This window comes from Aquarana catesbeiana, linkage group LG12 (assembly GCF_042186555.1).
Source record: "Aquarana catesbeiana isolate 2022-GZ linkage group LG12, ASM4218655v1, whole genome shotgun sequence".
NCBI lineage: Eukaryota > Metazoa > Chordata > Amphibia > Anura > Ranidae > Aquarana > Aquarana catesbeiana.
In genome coordinates, this window is record NC_133335.1 from 90,393,798 (window position 1) to 90,417,128 (window position 23,331).

Here is a 23,331-nt window from a genome sequence, read left to right on the forward strand (position 1 = left end):
CATTACAGTTACAAATAAAAGTGTAAAAAAAAGTTTAAAAAAAAGCCAAAAATAGCTGTCATTTTATTGCTCTCTCTATTGTTCTGCTCTTTTTACTATGTTAACTATGTTTTATCATGTTTGCTTTTCAGGTATGTAATTCTTTTATACTTTATTGTTTACTGTGTTTTATTGTTAACCATTATTTTCTTTTCAGGTACGCCATTCAGCTGCAGCTCTGATTTATTTATCTTGACAGCAACAGTGTTTGCTCTCATGATACGTAAATCAGCGACTCTATCGCTGTGAGAGGTGATTTCACTATCACAGTTGAAAAAAAAAAAAAAAAAAAAAGAGCATATATGCAGGGGGCAGGGGTGGAGGGGCGATTTGCCCCTAACATTGGTGGGCGGATTGACCCTATGCTTCGGCATATATTTTTTACTCTTTTATTTTGGCACAGATTGTTGTGGTTTTATTGAGTAAATTTTTTATTGTTACCATTGTTTGCTTTTCAGGTACACCATTCAGCTGCATCACTGATTTATTTATCTTGACAGTAACAGCATTTGCTCTCACAACTCCAGCACTGTAGGAGGTGATTTCACCACCACAGTTAAAAAAAAAATGGTGCATGTATGCCCATCATTAGAAGTGGGTGGATGCAGGGCGGTATTCTAATGGTGGGCATACCCACGGGTCAATAGATTTTTTTTTTTCGTTCAGCCCACAGGCTGCATGAAAAAAAAAGAACATTACAATATATGCCCAACAAGGACCAGCAACGTACTGGTATGTTGCTGGACTTTGAATGGTTATACAAGAATGATGCCTGCAGGTTTAGGTATCATCTTGGTATCGTTCTTTTCAGCCAGCGGTCAGCTTTCATGTAAAAGCAATCCTAGCGGAAGGGTTCCTAGGGGAATGTTCCCCCCCTTCTTCTTGCTTGGTTATTTCAGGCTCTCCTGTCCCACCGGGGAACCTGGTAATGCAGCCGGTGGCTCTGCCAGCTAACCATAGAACTACTTTCCAAAATGGGGTCATTTGGGGGGTAGGTGAGGAGGGAAATCAAGAATTTACGCCCTTAGAAATCCTGAAGGCCGCGATTGGTTTTCGGGGTCCTGTACGCAGCTAGATTGCCAAAAAGTCCCATACATGTGGTATCACCATACTCAGGAGAAGCAGCAGAATGTATTTTGGGGTGCAATTTCACATATGCCCATGGCATGTTTGAGCAATATATAATTTCAGTAACTTTGTGTAAAAATGTATTTCGTCATTTTTCAATCACTTGTGACAAAAAAAAAAAAAAAAAATATTTAATGTGCTGAACAAGCCTCTCAGCAAATTCCTTGGGGTGTCTACTTTCCAAAATGAGGTCATTTGGGGGGTATTGTAATGCTCTTCCATTTTAGCACCTCAAGAAATGAGATAGGCAGTCAAACTAAAAGCTGCGTAAATTCCAGAAAATGTACCCTAGTTTGTAGACGCTATAACTTTGCACAAGCCAATAAATATACGCTTATTGAATTTTTTTTACCCTAGATATGTGGCTAAATGCTTTTTGGCCTAAATGTATGACTAAAATTGAGTTTATTGTATTTTTTTTATAGCACAAAAGTAGAAAATATCATTTTTTCTTTAAATTTTCATCCTTTTTTTAGTTTATATTGCAAAAAATAAAAACTGCAGTGGTGATCAAATACCACCAAAAGAAAGCTCTATTTGTGGCGAAAAAAGGATGCAAATTTCGTTTGGGTACAGCATTGCATGACCGCGCAATTACCAGTTAAAGCAGCGCAGTGCCAAACTGTAAAAAGTGCTCTGGTCAGGAAGGGGGTAAATCCTTCCGGAGCTGAAGTGGTTAAATGGCTCTTTCAGAAGGCAGTGATGAGGCACTCTTGGTTCACACGGAGAGTAAAGCTGGCCATACACTATACGAAAAATCAGCCGAACCCACTTTCCAAAAACAAATATTCGCCCGTGAGAGCAAACGATAGTGCCATCATGTAATGACCGATAAATCATTCAGTGGACATAAATGAATGCATTTTTTGTTTGCCCTTTTAAATATACCTAGTGCAGACAGTTCGGACGGGAAACACATTGACCTTTCAATTTATCGTTCATTCGGCAGAAAATTTCAAAACTTGTCCTTCGTTTTTTTGGCTCAAAAACGTCCCAATGATTATCGATTTTGTGCCCATTAACTGGCCGAAAAATGAACGAACTGTCTAAATGACTGAATTTTGGCCGATTTTTCGTATGGTGTATGGCCAGCATAAGGCTTTTCACACCTAAAACTGTTTACACGAAAATATAGGTCAGCAAATACCGATGAGCATTTTCTTTTTGTAATATATGGAATTGTCCAGTGTAATTTTAAAATTAATGAGGTGGAATAATTGAGCGTAGGATCCCGGAGTGTAAGTATTTCAGGCTAATGGACAGTTCTTTTTTGAGGCAATTCCCAAGTGCACAATGGGCCCTGACACAGTCCTCAGGGTAACATCTCCAGGTTTGTAGAAAAAGAGCCCCAGAACATGCCAATGCTTTTCAGGGTCCTAAGGATCACCCTTCATTAGGGCTTAATGATACTAAGCTGAAAAGACATTTGCAGGCAAAAATGTTTTGTTGGAAATCCTGGGGTTAAAATATAACAGCACAAGGCCTGCTCCAATCATTTGTTTAGAGCAGGGGTCTCCAAACTATGGAGCTATATGCACTCAAAGTAACCAAATCCAAGAGAAAAAAACATAATTTATTGCAGTTTACCAGTCCCTAGATGCGGTGGTTACTTTAGTTTTCTTCTTTCAGACCGTTTTCCTTTTTTTCATGTTGTGACCCTGCTAGTAAAGCGCACCTGTCCTAGGGTGACAATGCTCACTAGCTGAACTCTACAGAGGAGGAGCATTGTCAGCCTAAGACAGAATACCAAACACAAGGCTCGCGGGCCGAATCTGGCCTATCATGCCATTTCATGTGGCCCTCACGCCTCTCCTGCAGCTGCAGCACTACCCAGTCCCTGCCCCCACTTTGTCTCAGCAGTCAACAGCAGAGAGGAGGACAGAACACCTCCACCAGATCTTGCACCTCTCTGTACAGCCGTAGCACCCCCTCGTCTCCACCACCTTTGGTCTCAGCATTCAGCAGACTCCAGCAGCTAACTCCAGCCCTCCTCTGGTCCTCCTTCAGACCCTGCACTTTCTGCTTCCCATCTCTGTCCCTAGCTTCTTCCCGGAAGCAGCACATAGTAAGGGGGATGCACTGTGATGCAAGGGAGGGTGGAGGATTCTTGACTTCTCAAACAGGGGAGCTCTTGACATCTGATGTAAGGGAGGGTGGGGTGCCATGGTCATCTAGTCTTACAGATACAACTGGCCCTTTGAGGGCGGCCATAATGCTGATGTGGCCCGCAATGAAATTATGTTTGAAACCACTGTAGTAGATTATAGGCTTAATAATGGCATGCAATGCCAAGCAGCGGTTTCCAATGCAAGAAAAATCATTTATTGTATTAAGAGAGGTATAGACTTCAGAGAGAGAGAGAGAGAGAGAGAGAGAGAGAGAGAGAGAGAGAGAGAGAGAGAGAGAGAGAGAGAGAGAATTGTGCCCCTGTACAAATCGTTAGTAAGTTGATTAATATGATGGAAGGGTATGGCGCTGTTCCTTTACCCAATTAATGGTTTCCTACCTGTATGTTATGTACTTCTAAGTTTAAACAAGACGTACAGGTATCAAATGGTGATATCCTCAAAAGATATATTTCACAACGTTGAACAGAGTATGAAAAATAAAAAAGTGTCAGACTCCATACATAGTGTTGCTGTGTAAATCATATATTTCAAATGGCACTTAGTGAACGTGCATAAGGTTGATCAGGGGCAGGGGAAAAAAAAAAAAAAAAGGGGGGGGGGGGGAGGGAGTGGAGGGAGGGAGGGAAAGGGGAGTGGAAGGACAAACGGTGGTGGAAAGAACTAAAAAACAGTCTTGGTAAAGTGCAAACCTGCTCTCAAGTTCATAAAAAGTCCTTGTTGTGCAGTAAACGTGCTATCAAGTTCATAAAAAGTCCTTATTTGTGCAATAACTTGGTGCATATGGTGTTTGTGATTATAATCCTTCTGCTGTTCAAGGATCCGTACTCTAAATGTGCAGCCACTCACCAGCTCACTTCACCCCTACAGGGGTATCGGGCAGTTACAGTTTAAGCCACTGTACGGCAATCTCTGGCAGACTCAGGATCGTGGTATGTCATGTAAAAAGAGAGAAGGGGTGCCCATAGTGTAAAATCGTTTTTAAAAAATGTATTTAAACAAGTGGAGAGGTACTCACAATGTAAAAGTATGAATTAGGTAAAATAGACAAAAGTCACGGTTAACCTTCAGCTGTTGCAAGCAAGTAGTGTTGGGAAGCACAGATTAGGCCACGCCCTACGCGTTTCGTCATCAGGACGTCTACGGGAGCGTGACTGGTGACTGCATGTTGGGCGGCAGCAGTTCCAAAGTGTTCACTAACATATCTTCACTATTTCCACTGCGCGGGTCCACTACTCTTTCCACAAATCGTTAGTAAGACCTCACCTGGAATATGCAGTTCAGTTTTGGGGCACCAGTTCACAAAAAGCATATTGGAGAACTGGAGAAAGTGCAGAGAAGAGCAACCAAACTGATAAGAGGCATGGAGGAGCTCAGCTATGAGGAAAGATTAGAGGAACTGAATTTATTCTCTCCTGAGAAGAGGAGATTAAGGGGGCATATGATCAACATGTATAAATATATAACTGGTCCATATAGCTTAGTTAGTGTTGAGTTAATCACTTTAAGGTCATCACAGAGGACAAGGAGGCACGCTTTACATCTGGAGGAAAAGAGATTTAATCCCAAAATACGAAAAAACTTCTTCACAGCAAGAGCTGTGAAAATGTGGAAGAGCTGGTTCTGTCCAGCTCAGCAGATTGCTTTAAAAAAGGCCTGGATTATTTCCTAGATGCGCATAGTATAAATGGATACTAATATTTATATGTAAAGTTGATCCAGGGAATATCTGATTGTCTCTTGGGGGATAATGAAGGATTTTTCCCCCCTGCTGGAGCAAATTGGATCAGGCTTTGCTGGGGTTTTTTTGCCTTCCTCTGGATCAAATGTGGATATACTTACTGTGGGATTGTACATTTTTGCCCCTTTTATTGGTTGCACTAGATAGACTTGTGTCTTTTTTTAACCAGATTATGTAACAGGAGTTTGTTAGGACTACAGAACACCTTACCCTCTCCTTAGCCATTCACTGGAAAAAACAGTGTACTGCTGTTTCTCCTCCCCCACACCTTTATGTACAGCTGAGAACAGAGGGTATGTTATCACTTATAAAGAAAAGGGATTACTGGGTATTTATAAAGTGAGGGTTTACATATACTTTTTTTAATCCAGTAATTTTTATTGAAGTTTTTTTTCTATCCTGTAATACATCTGAAACATTTCAAAACACACTGCATACATATTATCCAGATACAACCCTAATACACAACACATTTAATAAATCATAAAACTCCAAAAAAAAAAAAAAAAAGAAATCCCCCAGCCCCTTCCCCCCTCCCTCCAAAGTAATCCACTCTCCCCACTCCCAAACCCATTGCTTTCTCACAGTGTCCCCTCTCATACTCTAAAACTCCTTTCCAAATCGGGCCCAAAACCTCTAGCCATCTTCTCCAAATAGCCTCAAATTTCCCTTGGCATCCTCAATGTAAAAATTTCTCTTTCAACATGTTTTTTTTTAATTTGTACTCTCCATTCCTCCGTCGGTGGATATATGGAGATCCATTTTTGTGCTATTAATTTCCGTGCCTGAAACAGACTTCTTACTATTATAGCATAAACACATTCCGAAAAGCTAGATTCCTCCATTATATTTAACAAACAAATGACAGGATCTACTGGCAGTTTAATTCCTAACAGACTATTAATAGTCTTGATTTGACTAAATCGATGGAATTAGAGGCATCTCCATAACATATGCATTAGGTATGCCAGGCCACCTCTACAGCGAGGACAAAGAGGGGAGTTTCTGTGTTTCCATTTAAATAGTTTCTCAGGAGTATAGTACGACCTATGTAAGACAAACAGTTGCGTTAATTTTTGCGTAGTGGACAGCGATACCTTTGGGACCGTGGACAGAGCAAATGTCCAATGGTCATCTGACAGCGGTCCCAGGTCTCGTTCCCACTGGACCCTGGAGGGAATAACTACGGATTCTTTAAATTTATTATGCAGTATCCCATAGAGTGGTGATATAAGACCTTGCTTTTGCCCTCTATCCTTCAATACTGAAATTATTTTAGAATGATTACGATTAAATTCAAAAGTACGTGTCTGAGCCTGTAAGGCATGTGTGAGCTGCAGATATTGGAAAAACCTCTGCCTTGGAATTCCAAATTCATCCGTTATTTGAGTGAAGGGTTTTAGGTTGTCATTCCAAAAGAGTTGCTCTAAATATCTCAGCCTATGTTTTTGCCATAGCTTGAACCCTTCTAGTTTCTGCAATTCCTCACAATTTGCATTATTCCAAATTGGAGTATGGCAGATATATCCCGTAAGATTAGTGATATTTTTCATTTCTTGCCAAACTTTATCAAGGCATTTGCCTGTCATAAACGTCTTATCCCTTTGCAGATTTTTTGTCTCCAACAAGGAGATCAATGTGTATCCCCTGCATAGCAGTAATAGCAGACCCTGTATAGGGTCAGACGCTACAACATCTGTCCAGACAAAAAAATGCTGTATTTGTGCGGCTAAAAAATAGCTTTTGATGTGTGGAATAGCTAATCCCCCTTCGTCTTTGGCTAACATTAAGCTTGTAAACTTTATACCTGATTGTTTTTTCCGCCATATAAGTTCACGGAATTGAGATTCAATCTTCCTAAACCAAAACAATGTAACCAGATAGGAGAATTATGGAGAATATACAGTAACTGTAGAGTCCATTTTAATGAGATTTGCTCTACCAACCACAGTTAGTGGAAGTTTACACCAACTCCGACACTTATCTCCAAATTTGAGCAATAGTGGTTTAAGATTCAGATCAACATATTCCTTCACTCATCGTGTCACCTCAATCCCCAGATGCTTAAATTTATGTGTTATTTGAATTTGGGCGGTTTGATCTGGTAAGGAGATATCCGCATCGTGTAATGACATCAATGTTGATTTCTCCTAATTAATACAGGATCCCAAAAACTGCCCAAATGTGGATACAAGTATCATGAGTTCCTCCAAAGACTCTGCAGTATCTCCCAAAAAAATAAGGGCATCGTCCGCATATAAAGCAATTTTTTCCCCCATTCCTGAGTGGCGAAATCCAACTATCCCTTCTGACAAAGCAAACAGTAATGGGGACAGTAAGCAGCCTTGTCTAGTCCCTCTGGACAGTGAAAAGAATGGAGACATAGTATTATTGATTCTCAACCTTGCCTTTGGGTCTTTGTACAATAGTTGTATGCAGGATAAGAATCCTGGACCTATACCAAAAGCAGTTAATACCGTCCATAAATATTCCCATTCCACCCTATCAAAAGCCTTCTGGGCATCTAGGGACAGTATGGCACCAGTTCCTCCATTATCCATTGGTAGCTGCATGTTTAAGAAAAGTCTTTGCACGTTTGTTAACGCTGATCTTGAAGGGATAAACCCTGTTTGATCTTTATGGATCAGAGTGTTAATATATCTAGATAACCTAGCTAGGATCTGAAGTGAGAAGAGATATTGGATGATATGATTCTGGTTTTAATGGATCTGTACCTGGTTTTAAGATAACTATTATTATTGATTCCTTCATTGATTTAGGGAGTTCCTGTGTAATATATGCTTCATTTAATACTTCGAGAAGTTCTGGGAGTAGAACCTGCCCATATAATTTATATATCTCAACAGGTAATCCATCCATCCCTGGGGCCTTATTGTTTTGAATTTGTCTCATTGCTTCTTCCAGCTCTACTAGGGTTATGGACATATCCAGGAATTCTCTTTCTTTTAATGACAATTTAGGCATATCTAGCTTATCTAAAAATTGTTTGCTTTGATTTATTTTATTTGAAATCCCAGATTCATAAAGCATGGTATAGAAATCCACAAATGTATTCTGAATACTATCTGTGTCGTATACCACTGCACCTTTTCTGTCTTTAATAGCAGTTATACCCAGGGCCGTCTTTAATATTGATTGGACCCTGGGCAAAAAATTTCTTGGGCCCCCCCCCCCATTCAATTTCACTCTCCACCTGCTCTGAAACATACAATAAATAACAACTAGACTTAAAATCAGTTTACTGTATCAGATCAGGCAGCAATTGTGATTGGCTGCCAGCGGTTACAGCATATCATTACTGCTTACTGACTGGTTGCTAGAGGTTACAGCACACATTATGGCTCACTGATTAGTTGCTAGAGGTTACAGCAAATGATTTCCGCTTGTTAATTAGTTAGTTAGTTGCTAGAGATTACTGTACAGTAATACTGCTCACTGATTGGTTGCTAGAGGTTACAGCACATCATCTCCTCGCTGCAGAGGAGCATGATATACATAGGAATGCCGCCTTTATTTACATATCAATGCTGCAGGCTGCAGCTATTTACTCAGTAATGCCGCCACTATTTACATATGAATGCCGGTTATTTACATGTAAACACAGGGTCTGCAGGTGAGTCATCTGTACACAACAATAGGGCAGATCTGGGCAGCATTAGTACCAGTACTTCACACTGAGATATCAGGACACAGCACAGGACTAAAACTTCAAGGGACAAGGGAATTTAAACTGGGATAGTTGGAAAGTATGAGGCAGCTGCTCTGGGCCCCACAACAATGACAGGGCCCAGGGCAGCTGCCCCTTTTGCCCTGCCTTAAAGACAGCCCTGGTTATACCAGACAAGCCTTCTTGATTTCGTGCTATCATAGCCAACATATGTCCTACCTGTTCCCCCCATTTCGTAGTGCTTTTGACTCTGAAGAAATATACTATTCTCCGCCTCTACTAGTGATAGATTTCTGTATATCTTCTGAGCGTCCTGCCAGGCTAAATGTTTATCTTCCGTAGGGTCTAATATAAACTCCTGTTCTACTTGTTTGACTCCTTGCATTACTTCTTCCTCTCGTTGTCTTGTCGCCTTTTTAATTTTTGAGATTTCTTTAATTATTAGGCCACATAAATAGACTTTCACGGTGTCCCAAACCACTACCATGGACGTTGAGTTCTTATTGTCTCTAAAGAATCCTGACAATAGTAATTCTATTCAGCTCTCCTCTGGAATCAGGGTCAGCCACTGAGGATTCACTTTCTATGGGGGACGAGCCAATTGTTCCCCCATTGCCAGAGTCAAAGGGGAAAGATCAGAAAGTCCCCTTGGTTCGCACTGAATTGACGTTAGCCACGGGAGCAAACTCCCATTTCCCAAGGCTAGGTCTATTCTTGATAGTGACCCATAGGTATTTGAACAACGTGAGTATTCTCTGCTTGCTGGATGTCTGAATCTCCACACATCTATGAAACACATCTCCTGTATCTGGCTGGCCCTCCTTGTTATAGCTCTTCTCCCCTTAGTCTTTATATTACTCTGTCTATCTACCTCTTCATTTAATACGTTATTGAAATCCCCCATTATTAAAGTTGGTAAATCCCACCATTGTGCCATTTTTTCAAAAACTTTTTTCAGTACCTCATCCTTATATGGAGAAGGAATATAGACATTTACCAAAAAAAACATTTTATCATTCAAGGTACATAAAAGCATTACATAACGACCAACAGGGTCTTTAATACACTGTTTGCATGAAAAACTAAGGGAGATCAAAATGCTCACTCCTCGAGAGTATGTAGAATAGGTGGCATGATATTGATGCCTGTATCTAGATGTAGCAAACAATATATCGTCATACATATACTTTAACACACTTCCTGATAACACTGCAGAGCGCAGATGACAGAACTGGATTTCTGGCATGATCAACAGTAATTAATTTGCAATTGGTTTCAAAGGTATAATTAAAAGACCAAAGGGGGGGGGGCCAAAAAAGGGAAGTAGATGGTTAGGGTTTAGATACACTTTAGGGTTTAGATACACTATGGCAGACAAGGAGAAATCCTTTAACACTAGATTCACCAAGCTGAACAGTCTACTTCTCATAAGGACCTAGATAAGCTGACAACTAAGGCCTACTTAAGACCCCTTTTACACTGGGGCTGCATGTGCGTTAGCGGTAAATCGTTGCTCCTTTTAGCGGTGCTTTACTGCTGTTTAAGCTGCACTTTTCGGCCAAAAAAGGGGTTAAAAACGCTAATATTGCTGTTCAGGTGCTTTGGAAAAGCTGCCCATTCATTGCAATGGGCAGGGGCGTTTTGGAAGCTCTGTATACAGCGCTCCCAAACCGCCCCAAAAACGCTGCTTGCAGGCCTTTTTCTAACGTCCTGCAAGCACACTGCCCCAGTGTGAAAGCACTCAGGCTTTCATATTCGGGCGGCATGGGAGGCAGTTTTCAGGCGCTTTACTCAGTGTGAAAAGGACACTAAAAGAGATCCTCACCAGGGCTGAAGAGGATTGTATTTCTAACTCCTTACAGCATTCTCTGGCCACTTATCAAAATCCAATGATAATGACTATAGTTCTATTGTTCAATATTTAAAGGGGTTGTAAACCCTCGTGTTTTTTAAGACCTTAATGCATCCTATGCATTAAGATGAAAAAACTTCTGACAGTAACCGGCCCCCTAGCCCCCCCTTTTTACTTACCTGAGCCTCGTATTTTTCCTCGGCGGTGACACGCTCTCCCTCTCTGCACGGGGTCCTGGCTCTTGATTGGATAGATTGATAGCAGCGCAGCCATTGGCTCCCGCTGCTGTAAATCAAATCCAATGACGCGGGCGCCAGGGCCCAGTACGGCATGTCTATGGACGCAAATGCTGGACTCGGGAGTGCACCCGCAAGGTATCACCCCGGGAGATCCCTTCTCCTAGGGGGTCATCTGATGAGAGAAGGAGCTACGAGAGCCGCCGAGGAACCCCAGAAGAGGACGGTCGGGGCCACTCTGTGCAAAACGCGCTGCATAGTGGAGGCAAGTATGACATGTTTGTTATTTTAAAAAAATAACACACAAAAGTTTACAACCACTTTAAGTAATTGCAGTTGTTCCAGGCACAACCAAATGCAAGGCTGTCCTACGCCTGTTCAAATTGGCAAAGAAAGTCTGGTCAAACTATACCAAAACAAAATAGCCAACAACAATCCAGCTAAAGACAGACATGAAAATAAAAGTTCAAATTTAACAAGCAATTAATTAATGGTACCTGATAATGAGCCCAGCATGCTTCCCACATCCTGAGGGCCTCAGAGTCTGGAAATTCTCTTTTGAAGCAAAGAAGCATCCAACGGTGACAGAACAGCATCTGGAGACCATCTTCTCCAAGAGACAGCAAGTGTTGATAAAAACGAGCGTAAACAAGACGCAGTAACTCACGAAGATACATCTGAAAGTAGTATAAAGTATTCTTACAAAATCTACAGTAGCAATAATGTAAACCAAATTAAAAATGTACACATACACTACATTGTGTTTTAATTGGGCTAAATTAGAAAAGACCACTATGGTGTCATTCTTCAGCAGTAAGGAAGGGAAACTTTGTTGTCTCCAGTAAACAGGGACATGCGAACGAGCAGTATTGATCATGTGCATTAGAAGAGACTTGTGATAAGAGCCCCCCCAAAACAGTGGAATGATGCAACCAGTACTGTGTAGGCGAGAACTCCAGGGAGGTATGTAATAATAGCATGAACATTTTTGCCACAATTCCTGGATACGGGACAGCCCCACCAAGAATGCTTTTTTTCTTTTTTTTATTATTATTAAAGATATTATGAATGTTGAACATTTCTCTGACTATTGAATGCGTCTTTTGGTTATATTTTTGAATCTGTTGTAGTCCCTTTAGTGGTGAAGATTGAGTTTCTGGTATGAAAGTCACCATGGACTTCGGGTAGGTAAGGAGGTTGGTAGGTCCTTTTTTTGTGGTGGTACTGATAATATTTTAACCGTTTTCTCCAGAGGATTAAAAAACGTTCCAGACATAGGAAAACCCATACTAGCCTGTACTGCTCACCCCTGGGCAATGCGCAGCTCTGCACTCCTTCCTTGGTCGATGCAGCTACACCACTAAACTTGGATCAATTATTTTAATACTTAAAGTCATGGTCAAAAATATTGGCACCCCTATTTTCGCGCAGAAAACTGTTGCAAATACAAATGTTTAGGCATTCTCATGTTTATTTCTTTTGTTTGTATTGGTATGACACAAAAAAGTGGAGAAAAAAAGCCCAATCTGACACATTCCATGCAAAACTACAAAAAATGTACTGGACAAAACTATTGGCACACCCAATTTAATATATGGTAGCACACCCCTTGGAAAAAATAACTGAAATCAATCGCTTCTTGTAACCATCCACAAGTTCCTTACACCTCTCTAATGGAATTTTGGACCACTCTCCTTTCAACAACTGCTCCAGGTCTCTCTCTAATTGGAAGGGTTCCCTTTCCCAATTGCTGTTTTGCGATATCTCCACACGTACTCTATGGGATTTAGATCTGTACTCATTGCTGCTAGTTCAGTACTCTCCAGCGCTTTGTCTTAAACCATTTCCGGGAGCTTTTTGACATGTGTTTTTGGTCATTGTCCTACTGTAAGACCCATGACCTCTGACGAAGATCCAACTTTCTGACACTGGGCCCTACATTTCACCCTAGAATTCTGTAGTAGTCTTCAGATTTCATAATGCCATGCACATGATCAAGACAACCAGTACCTGAAGCAGCAAAGCGACCCCAAAACATCAGTGAACCTCCACCATGTTTGACTGTAGGGACTGTATTCTTTTCTTTAAAGGCCTCATTTCTTTTTGAGAAAACAGTAGAACGATGGTCTTTACCAAAAAGCTGTCATTTTGTTTCGTCTGTCCACAGCACATTCTCCCTAAAGGATTTTGGCTTCCTCGGGTAAATTTTGGCAAACTCCAATCTGGCTTTTTTATGTTTCTGTGTCAGCAGTCCATTTTTGGAGTTTTGCGCAGAATGTGTCAGATTTGGCTTTTTGTTTCCCCACTTTTGTGTCATACCAGTACAAACAAAAGAAACGTGAGAATGCCTAAACATTTGTGGTTGCAACACTTTTCTGGGCGAAGTGGTGCATTATCTGACAAAAATGCAGGGGTGCCAATATTTTTGGCAATGACTATACATGCATTCACACAGAAGTATACAAAAGTGCATATTGAAAGCATATACACTCACCGGCCACTTTATTAGGTACACCTTGCTAGTACCCAGTTGGACCCCCTTTTGCCTTCAGAACTGCCTTCATTCTTTGTGGCATAGATTCAACAAGGTGTTGGAAACATTCCTCAGAGATTTTGGTCCATATTGGCATCATGCAGTTGCTGCGGTTTTGTTGGCTGCACATCCATAATGCAAATCTCTCGTTCCACCACATCCCAAAGGTGCTCTATTGGATTGAGATCTGGTGACTATGGAGACCATTGGCGTACCGTGAACTCATTGTCATGTTCAAGAAACCAGTTTGAGATGATTTCAGCTTTCTGACATGGTGCATTATTCTGCTGGAAGTAGCCATCAGAAGATGGGTACACTGTAGTCATAAAGGGATGGACATGATCAGCAACAATACTTAGGTAGGCTGTGGCATTTAAACAATGCTCAATTGGTACTAAGGGGCCCAAATGTGCCAAGAAGATATTCCCCCACACCATTACACTACCACCATAACCTGAACAAGACAGGATGGATCCATGCTTTCATGTTGTTTACACCAAATTCTGACCCTACCATCTGAATGTTGCAGCTGAAATTAAGACTCATCAGACCAGGCAATGTTTTCCAATTTTCTTTTGTCTAATTTTGGTGAGCCTGTGCGAATTGTAGCCCGTTTCCCGTTCTTCAATGACAGGAGTGGAACTCGGTGTGGTCTTCTGCTGCTGTAGTCCATCTGCGTCAAGGTTCGATGTGTTTAATGATCAGAGATGGTATTCTGCAAACCTTGGTTGTAATGAGTGGTTATTTGAGTTACGGTTGCCTTTCTATCATCTTGAACCAGTCTGTCCATTCTCCTCTGACATCAACAAGACATTTTCGTCCACACACACCTGTCGCTCACTGAATATTTTCACTTTTTCGGACCATTTTCTGTAAACCCGAGAGATGGTTGTGTGTGAAAATCCCAGTAGATCAGCAGTTTTTGAAATACTCAGACCAGGCCGTCTGGCACCAACAACCATGCCACGTTCAAAGTCACCTAAATCTCTTTTCTTCCCCATTCTGATGATCGGTTTGAACTTCAGCAATTCGTCTTCACCATGTGTAGATGTCTAAATGTACTAAGTTGCTGCCATGTGATTGGCTGATTAGCAATTTGTGTTACCAATCAATTGAACAGGTGTACCTAATAAAGTGGCCGGTGAGTGCAGTTCTCCACTGCTTAACCACATAAATATGTTACATTCTACATTTCAACTGGCAATTAACAAGGATGTTTTTTTTCCACTTTAGGCTGCATTCACACCTGAGCGTTTTCAGCTTGTAAAACGTCCGCAAAGTGCCCAACAAGCAAAATCCCATTCATTTCAATAGGACCTGTTCACATCTGAGTGTTTTGTCACCTGAAGCAAAACGCCTGAAGCTCAAAAAAGTACATGAGCTTCTTTTTAGGAAGATTACAGGCGTGTTTCTGCTTTTTACACCGATGACCTTTTGACCTGTACAAAATCGCTGCAAAAACACAGCAAAAAACGTGGTAAAATTGTGCAACTTACAGCCTTAAAACTTAACGCTCAGGTGTGAATGCAGCCTTACAATGAAATGAAAGAAATTATCATATGCTGCCAATAGGAAAAGCATTGGTGACCCTGTTCATACTGATAGACATTGATCCGATTAATCCTGCACACAGTAGCCACCTGGAAAGCAGTCATTCTACCATATAAATACTCTAGAGGAGAATTGTGTAATTTTTCTCATGAAAACATTACATATTTAGTAGTCTTGTTCATGGTTTCCAGAGTGCTGTGGTAAGACTAAATTTACCAAAAGGCACTCATGTAGCAACATGGTTAGGAATGCTGCAGCAAGCAGAGCATCAAAATCTACAAATGTAAAATGTGCTGCTTATCATTTCCCACCGGGACTAAACTGAGCAAATGAACTTTTCAGTGGGCACACACTAAGTTTTTTCCGTTCAACCCAGCGGGCTGAACAAAAAAAACTGTACAGATCGCCGCACTAACATATCCAATGTTAGTGCAGTGATCTCACCCGCTAAGCTATGGTTTCCTGACAAGGGGACTGCCCCCTCCCCCCCAGCAGAACACACTGATCAGCCAATGGCTGTGAGCATGGTTGATCAACAGAAACAGGTCATGAGACCGGCTTCTGTCGGACAAGGAGCTGTACAAACAGGACGAAAGTCAGCTGGTTCCTGCCGAACTGACCGCTTTTGGCAAATGTGTACCCAGCCATAGGAGGAAGAGTGTGCAGGGAAGTTAAAAAAATTCACTGTAGATCAACCACTCCAACTTTTTCTTGTTGGTTTATCTGTACAGTTAAAAAGATGGCTGTTAACAAAACTCCCCATGCTGCCGCAAATATCACATTTTAGCATTATTTTTACAATATAATTGAATGACCCATGGTGTAGCACTTGCAGTAAATGGTGTCATAATTCAAGTGTCTCTAGGGCAGTGTGATGTCTAAACATAACCTTAGTGACGTGGTGTTCGTGGGCAATAACCACCGTTTTTATTCCTTCTACTATATATTTACAATACTTATATACAATATACTATATGTGCAGAATCAACATGTTTCAGTACTGTATAAGACAATGGGGTTGATTTACTAAAACTGGGGAGAACAAAATTTGGTGCAGCTGTGCATGGTAGCCAATCAGCTTCTAACTTTAGCTTGTTCAATTATGCTTTGACAAAAAAACTTGGAACCTGATTGGTTCCTCTGCACAACTCGACCAGTTTTAGTAAATCAACTCCAATATGTCTATACCAAAATACCAAAAAGTTACTAGGACATTTAAAAAAAAAACATTAAATGCTATAGAAACATAGCATTCCCATTAGAGCACAGGCACACTTACTAACTGCTTTTCCATGTCCTCGTCACAAGGCGAGCTGATAAAAATGGTGTTTTGCATAAGGCCGACAAAACACCAAAAGGTGTCAGACTCATCTAGGATCTCTGCCAACAGTGGTGCCACAAGATCTGACATTCCTTGCGAATAACCGACTCCAGGGCAGTACACGGCATAATTCAAAAGAATCCTCCTGAGGAAAAGAATGACAGGAGCACTGAGCATGCACAGGAAGTAGGATTTAAATACACTCTTTAGAACACACGCATAGCCATAAGTTACAAATGCTCTTGCTTTGCTTAAAGTGGAACTAAACCCACCGATTCAACTGTTTCCCAAAACCGTTACATTCAAGGCATGCCTTTGATGATAACTGTCACCGTGTCGCCAGTGTGCTTATGTCAGGTTTCAACTAAAACGAATCAAGCCCTCAAATGACAAGATCAACAGAGAATCCAGTGCAGAAGTCATAGCTTGCACTTGGCCAGGCAGCAGCCCAGTTCTATGCCAAGCTGATGAGGCAACACGGTACTACCCAGGCATGGTTTAGTCTCTATAGCTCCTAATGGAAAAGTCATCTACTTGTAAACCTGCATGGAAAAAGCTTCCCTTAAGATCCATGGAGAATATGACACACATGAGCCATATAACACAATCCAGCTGGTTCACAAACTGGCAGGAGTGCTTTTTAACCCATGGCTTCAGTAATGGGCCACCTGCTGATCCCAGGTAAGAACAAAGGGGAACAGGTAACATGGGAAGGGTGAGAGGGGCTGTTAGGAAAAGTATAGTTCTCCTTTTTTATTATGTTCCTTGTGTATCAACAGACCATTCAAAATGAGTGAATATCTGTAAGGAAAAGGAGAGGGGATGTAGACACTGTTCCTGGTTCTTCTAATGATGAAAGTTTAAGTGTATTCTAGAAGTATCCTGCTTACTTCTTATTCTAGTTAATGGTAGTATGTTACCACTGCCACACTAGTAAGGGTAGCTTATGGATGGCTAAATATAATGGTTCAACTGTCATTCAGAAAACATTATTGTAAGGAACAACAAACACTTATACAAGCTAATCTATCCATGTATAAAAGTCACAGAGTGGTAAAGCTAAGATGCGGGGCTTAAATCATTATTCCATTTAGGCCAGGTTCACACTTGTACGACAAGCGCTCCGACATTGGGAGCTCATGTCGCAAGACGTATGAAAATCAATGTTTCCCTAGGGGAGCCGTCTTATTGGTCCGACACAAGTTGGTCCGACTTTGAAAATGCGCCCTGCACTACTTTGGTCGACTTTGATCCTTATTCAGCCCATTGAATATCACTGAAGTCGGATCAAAGTCGGGTCGCTGTCTTGACTGATCCGACTTTGGCATGCAACTTGTGCGCTGATGATCCTGAAGGGGAACTCTACGCCAAATTTAAAAAAAAACAGCATGGGTTCTCCCTTCCAAGACCATACCAGGCCCTTCGGTCTGGTATGAACTTTAGGGGGGAACCCCCATGCCAAAAGAACAGCGTGGGGTTCCCCCCAAAATCCATGCCAGACCCTTATCCGAGCACACAGCCCGACAGGTCAGGAAAGGGGGTGGGGACGAGCGAGCGCTCCCCCTCCTGAACCGTACCAGGCCGCATGTCCTCAACATCGGGGGCTGGGTGCTTTGGGGCAGGGGGAGCCTTGCGTCCCCCCACGCCAAAGCACCTTGTCCCCATGTTGATGAGGACAAGGGCCGTTGGTTGCCAGGGTCTGCGGGCGGGAAGCTTATTGGAATCTGGAAGCCCCCTTTAACAAGGCCGCCCCGGCCCCCCACCCTATGTGAATAGGTATGGGGTACATTGTACCCCTACTCATTCACCTAAAAAAAAAAAAAAAAAGTGTCACAAATAAAACACATTACACATTACATTGCAAAATAGAACGTGGGTCTACATTATGTGCTTAGCTATGTTCATGATAAGTCTTTTTTAACTACTTACAAAATTTATTTTTATTTTTCACGTTAGCTTTATTTGTATAAGCACGGTTTTGTTTTATCCACTATTGATGGTCGCATACATACTCACCCAGCCCCAATAGGACAGGTGCCCCCTCCTCTATTTGGAGGCAGGGCATACATTTACCATTCACCTTTTTTAAAGGGTAGCGCCACTCACCCCACTTTCTATTTTGCATGTGGGACTTCAAGTCGCAGGGCAAAGTCGGATTCAAAGTAGTATGACTGTCGTGTCGTATCAGTGTGAACCCGGCTTTAGAGTAAAAATTTGGAAGGCAACCAGCACAACAATATCTTTTAAAAAGCTAAATTCCAAGTCACAAAAAATAAATCCGTATAAGGGTCTATGTTGACAGGCTTATGTTTACTGCAGAACTGCTTCTTCAAGTCTATAGAAGTGCAACAGCAGCTTCAAGCAAGTCAAATACAGATCAAGATGAGGCCAAGTGCAGGTCAAATACATCTGTCAATTATTATGAATGATCTCAGAAGCATCTCATACTCATGTCAAAAGCATGCTGCATTTGTACTGCATGGGCCAGCTCTAAATTAAAGTTAAGAATTGCAGCCAGCCAGGGCTGATTTTTCTTTAAAGCAAATGGGGGTTCATATGAATATAATTTGCCATGAGTTATACTTGCAGGTACTGTGTTGCTCAATGAGCATGTTTGTGTATGCAGCAAAATGTTTTCATACAGAATTATAAAGAAAAAAAAAAAATAAATAATAATACAGGACGGCATTAAAAAATGGACAAAGTAACACAGTAAGAAATGTTACAACCAGTTTTCATGTAATGTTTTTATAGGCTTCTTCAAGCTTGCCAGACAAAATACCCTCAAAATACAACAGTGCTTATTAGGGATATGTGTCCTTCCACTGCGTATTCATACTCATATCCTTTTTAAAAGTCTCTACAGTCAGCATCTCCTCAACCTAAAAGGCTGATTACAAGAAAAATAAATTGCAGTGAGAGGGACAAAAGAGACATTTAAAGTCATACAAGGGTAATGCATTACAATGAAATCAGGACCTTACAGTATTTGAATTAATCACATTAAAGTGTTTGTTTTAATGGCAATATATAGCCTTTTTAAATATTATTTTAGATACCATGAACAAGGCAGCTGTAGTAAAATTAAATGATCAATGTGTGTATATATATATATATATATATATATATATATATATATATATCTCAGTATATATACAGTTGTGCTCATAAGTTTACATACCCTGGCAGAATTTATGATTTCTTGGCCATTTTTCAGAGACTATGAATGATAACACAAAAACTTTTCTTTTACTCGTGGTTAGTGTTTGGTTGAAGCCATTTATTATCAATCAACTGTATTTACTCTTTATAAATCATAATGACAATAGAAACTACCCAAATGACCCTGATCAAAATTTTACATACCCTGGTGATTTTGGCCTGATAACATGCACACAAGTTGACACAAAGGGGTTTGAATGGCTTTTAAAAGGTAACCATCCTCACCTGTGATCTGTTTGCTTGTAATTAGTATGTGTGTATAAAAGGTCAGTGAGTTTCTGGACTCCTGACAGACCCTTGCATCTTTCATCCAATGCTGCACTGACGTTTCTGGATTCTGAGTCATGGGGAAAGCAAAAGAACTGTCATAGAATCTGCGAGAAAAGGTAGTTGAACTGTATAAAACAGGAAAGGGATATAAAAAGATATTGAAGGAATTGAGAATGCCAATCAGCAGTGTTCAAACTCTAATCAAGAAGTGGAAAATAAGGGGTTCGGTTGAAACCAAACCACGGTCAGGTAGACCAACTAAAATTTCAGCCACAACTGCCAGGAAAATTGTTTCGGGATGCAAAGAAAAACCCACAAATAACTTCAGGTGAAATACAGGACTCTCTGAAAACATGTGGTTTGGCTGTTTCAAGATGCACAATAAGGAGGCACTTGAAGAAAGATGGGCTGCATGGTCGAGTCGCCAGAAGAAAGCCATTACTACGCAAATGCCACAAAGTATCCCGCTTACAACAAACCAAACAGCACAGAGACAAGCCTCAAACCTTCTGGCACAAAGTCATTTGGAGTGATGAGACCAAAATTGAGCTTTTTGGCCACACCCATAAACACTACATTTGGAGAGGCGTCAACAAGGCCTATGATGAAAGGTACACCATTCCTACAGTGAAACACGGAGATGGGTCACTGATGTTTTGAGGATGTGTGAGCTACAAAGGCACAGGAAATTTGGTCAAAATTGATGGTAAGATGAATGCAGCATGTTATCAAAAAATACTGGAGGAACATTTGTCAGCCAAGAAGCTACGCGCATGAGATGTACTTGGACATTTCAACATGACAATGATCCAAAAACACAAGGCCAAGTCGACCTATCATTGGCTACAGCAGAATAAAGTGAAGGTTCTGGAGTGGCCATCTCAGTCTCCTGACCTCAATATCAGTGAGCCACTCTTGGGAGATCTCAAACGTGCAGTTCATGCAAGACAGCCCAAGAATTTACAGGAACTGGAGGCTTTTTTGCCAAGAGGAATGAGCAGCTTTACCATCTGTCTGAGAAGATAAAGAGCCTCATCCACAAATACCACAAAAGACTTCAAGCTGTGATTGATGTTAAAGGGGGCAAAGCACTGTATTAAGAACTGGGGTATGTAAACTTTTGATCAGGGTCATTTGGGTAGTTTCTGTTGTGTATGATTTAAAAAGAGTAAACATAGTTGAGTGATAATAAATGGCTTCAGCCAAACACCAACCATAAGTGAAAAAAAAGTTTTTGTGTTATCATTTATATTCTCTGAAAAATGGCCAAGAAATCATAAATGTGCCAGGGTATGTAAATGTCAGGGTATCTAATTCACCAGACTGTGTGGACTGCACAGAGGAGACCAGAAACACGTGTAAGTGAAATAATGGTGTTTATTAACAAGTGATAAGTAAAAGGAATATAAACGGTGTAAAACCAACACAACAACCCACTACAAACAACAATATATATATATATATATATAAACAGTGCAAAACCAACACAACAACCCACTACAAACAACAATATATACAAGTAAATGGAGATACCGTAATCGTAAACAAAGCCAAGCCAAGGCCATACACAGGGAAGTCAGCAGAAGGGTAAGGACGGGAAACTGAACAGGACAGGGAGAGGATGGATGGATGGGGTTCAGGGCAGGGCTCCAAGGTAACCAGGAACAGAAGGGACAGGACTAGGAAGGCCTCAGGATAGGGATTGGATCAGATCAGGTCAGGACAAGGCAGATGCAGGCTCAAGGTCAAAATAACAGGCAGCAAGGTCAGAATACAGGGAGAGAGATACCAAGGCAAGCCTATGAGGGCTTGCCGGGTATTTATAAGGCTGTGGTAATTGACCTCATGTCACAGCTGAGTGCAGTGTGTGCTGTTTGCTCCACACTGCCAGAGTGCACCCGCTGGTTGACACCGGTACTACGGCCCAAGGATGCAACAGTGCCACCAGCAGGAGAGACCTCTTACTGCAGGTCCTAGGTGTTGAAAGACACCTGCTGATGGACACTGGTACTGCGATCCAAGAGACCGATAGCGCCACCAACGGGTAAACCCTCTCATGACAGTAAACTTATGATCACAACTGTGTATATGTATGTGTATATATATATATATATATATATATATATATATATATATATATATATATATAAAATTACATATACACACACACACAGTTATTTATTTTATTACAGGTACTTATATAGCGCTGACAATTTATGCAGCACTTCCATATATATTGTACATGCACATCAGTCCCTGCCCTCAAGGAGCTTACAATCTAAGGTCCCTAACTCACATTCATACATACACATACTAGGGCTATTCAGACATGTGCCAATTAACCTACCAGCATGCATTTATATATATATATATATATACACACACACACATTATATATATATATATATATATGTGTGTGTGTGTGTGTATATTATTTATGCAGGCTCTACTTTTTGCTCTGTGATGATACAAAAGAGTTCTATTTTACTGCTCCCTCTCACAATGCCACATAAGAAATGCATTGTTTTTATGAAGTTGGCCAACATGTACATGTTGGTCAACCTCATAAAAACAATGCATTTCCTATGTGGCTGATATCCTAAAGCGTTACTAAACCCAGGACCCTGCAGTCACTATATCTGGTCTCCCACAGAACACAAAACCTGAAAATGCAATAGTTTTAGTAAATATAAACGGCTAAATACCTTTTCTCATCAGCAGTATATAGCAGTCTTGTGACTTCCATCAGTATCTAGTTAAAGCTTGTAGGAGGAATTTTCATTCTCCCCCGAATGTCCTATGAGAATGCAGGACCCCTGACCCTCTGTCTGGCCCTGTGCTGATCACACGCACTCTCCCAAGAAAAAAAAATCTCTAGCAATGCACACCAAACTGAGCATGTGCAGCTTGCTCTCTAGGCTCTGTACCATCGAGAGATGGTTTGGGGACTGTGGAAGAAGAGGAGGATCAGAGGAGACAGGATCAAACAGCCTTTTTACACAATGCAGAGGATTAACCCCTTAGGTTCCACAGTGAGTACAACAATCATGTTTAATTGCATATACACACTGAGTTTACTGTTGTGGGTTTAGTAACATTTTAACAACTGTTAAGGGAAACTATTAGGGTTTTGTGTCAATTTTACTTCAATCAATAAAGTTTTCACATTTTTAAACGGTTCTATTAAATCATTTTGCTATACAATTTATTTTTTTCACAAATATACAAGTAATACATAAAGTATTCCCAGAGCACTATGGGCTACCTAAAGAAATATGTAAAACATTGGCTGTCTGCTTTGAGGTTCTGTTAGTCTGACTAAAACTTTCTATCCATCCAATCAACAGCCTTTTGTCAATAGAAGGAGTAAATAAAGCCTTTAAATATAGTAAGAAGAAGCCTAAAGCTCCACTTGTTGGCTCAAAAGACAAATGTGGTCTACTTCTATTTTATTTTTTGTTTCCATCCTAAAAGTAAAAAAACTAAATATGTAAGAAACCCTTTATACTTTCACTTAAATCCCAACTGAATTTTCAGTTAAAATCTGATAAATTGTATTCCAGGTGCAAAACAAAATATGTTCAGAGTCTAAAGGACCATACACACGATACGAAAATCAGATAA

General features: G+C 40.8%; 1 protein-coding gene across 5 annotated transcripts in view; it reads right to left on the reverse strand.

Moving 5' to 3' along the window:
* Positions 1–23,331, reverse strand: part of TBC1D16 (TBC1 domain family member 16) — a 241,513-nt gene that overhangs the window by 47,738 nt on the left and 170,444 nt on the right. For all 5 annotated transcript variants that reach the window (XM_073608200.1, XM_073608201.1, XM_073608204.1 and 2 more), the window contains exons 9-10: positions 16,174–16,360; positions 11,308–11,487 (exon numbers count right to left, since the gene is read on the reverse strand). In XM_073608200.1, coding sequence (XP_073464301.1) covers positions 11,308–11,487; positions 16,174–16,360 — 367 coding nt within the window. The remainder of the gene's footprint in view (positions 1–11,307; positions 11,488–16,173; positions 16,361–23,331) is intronic.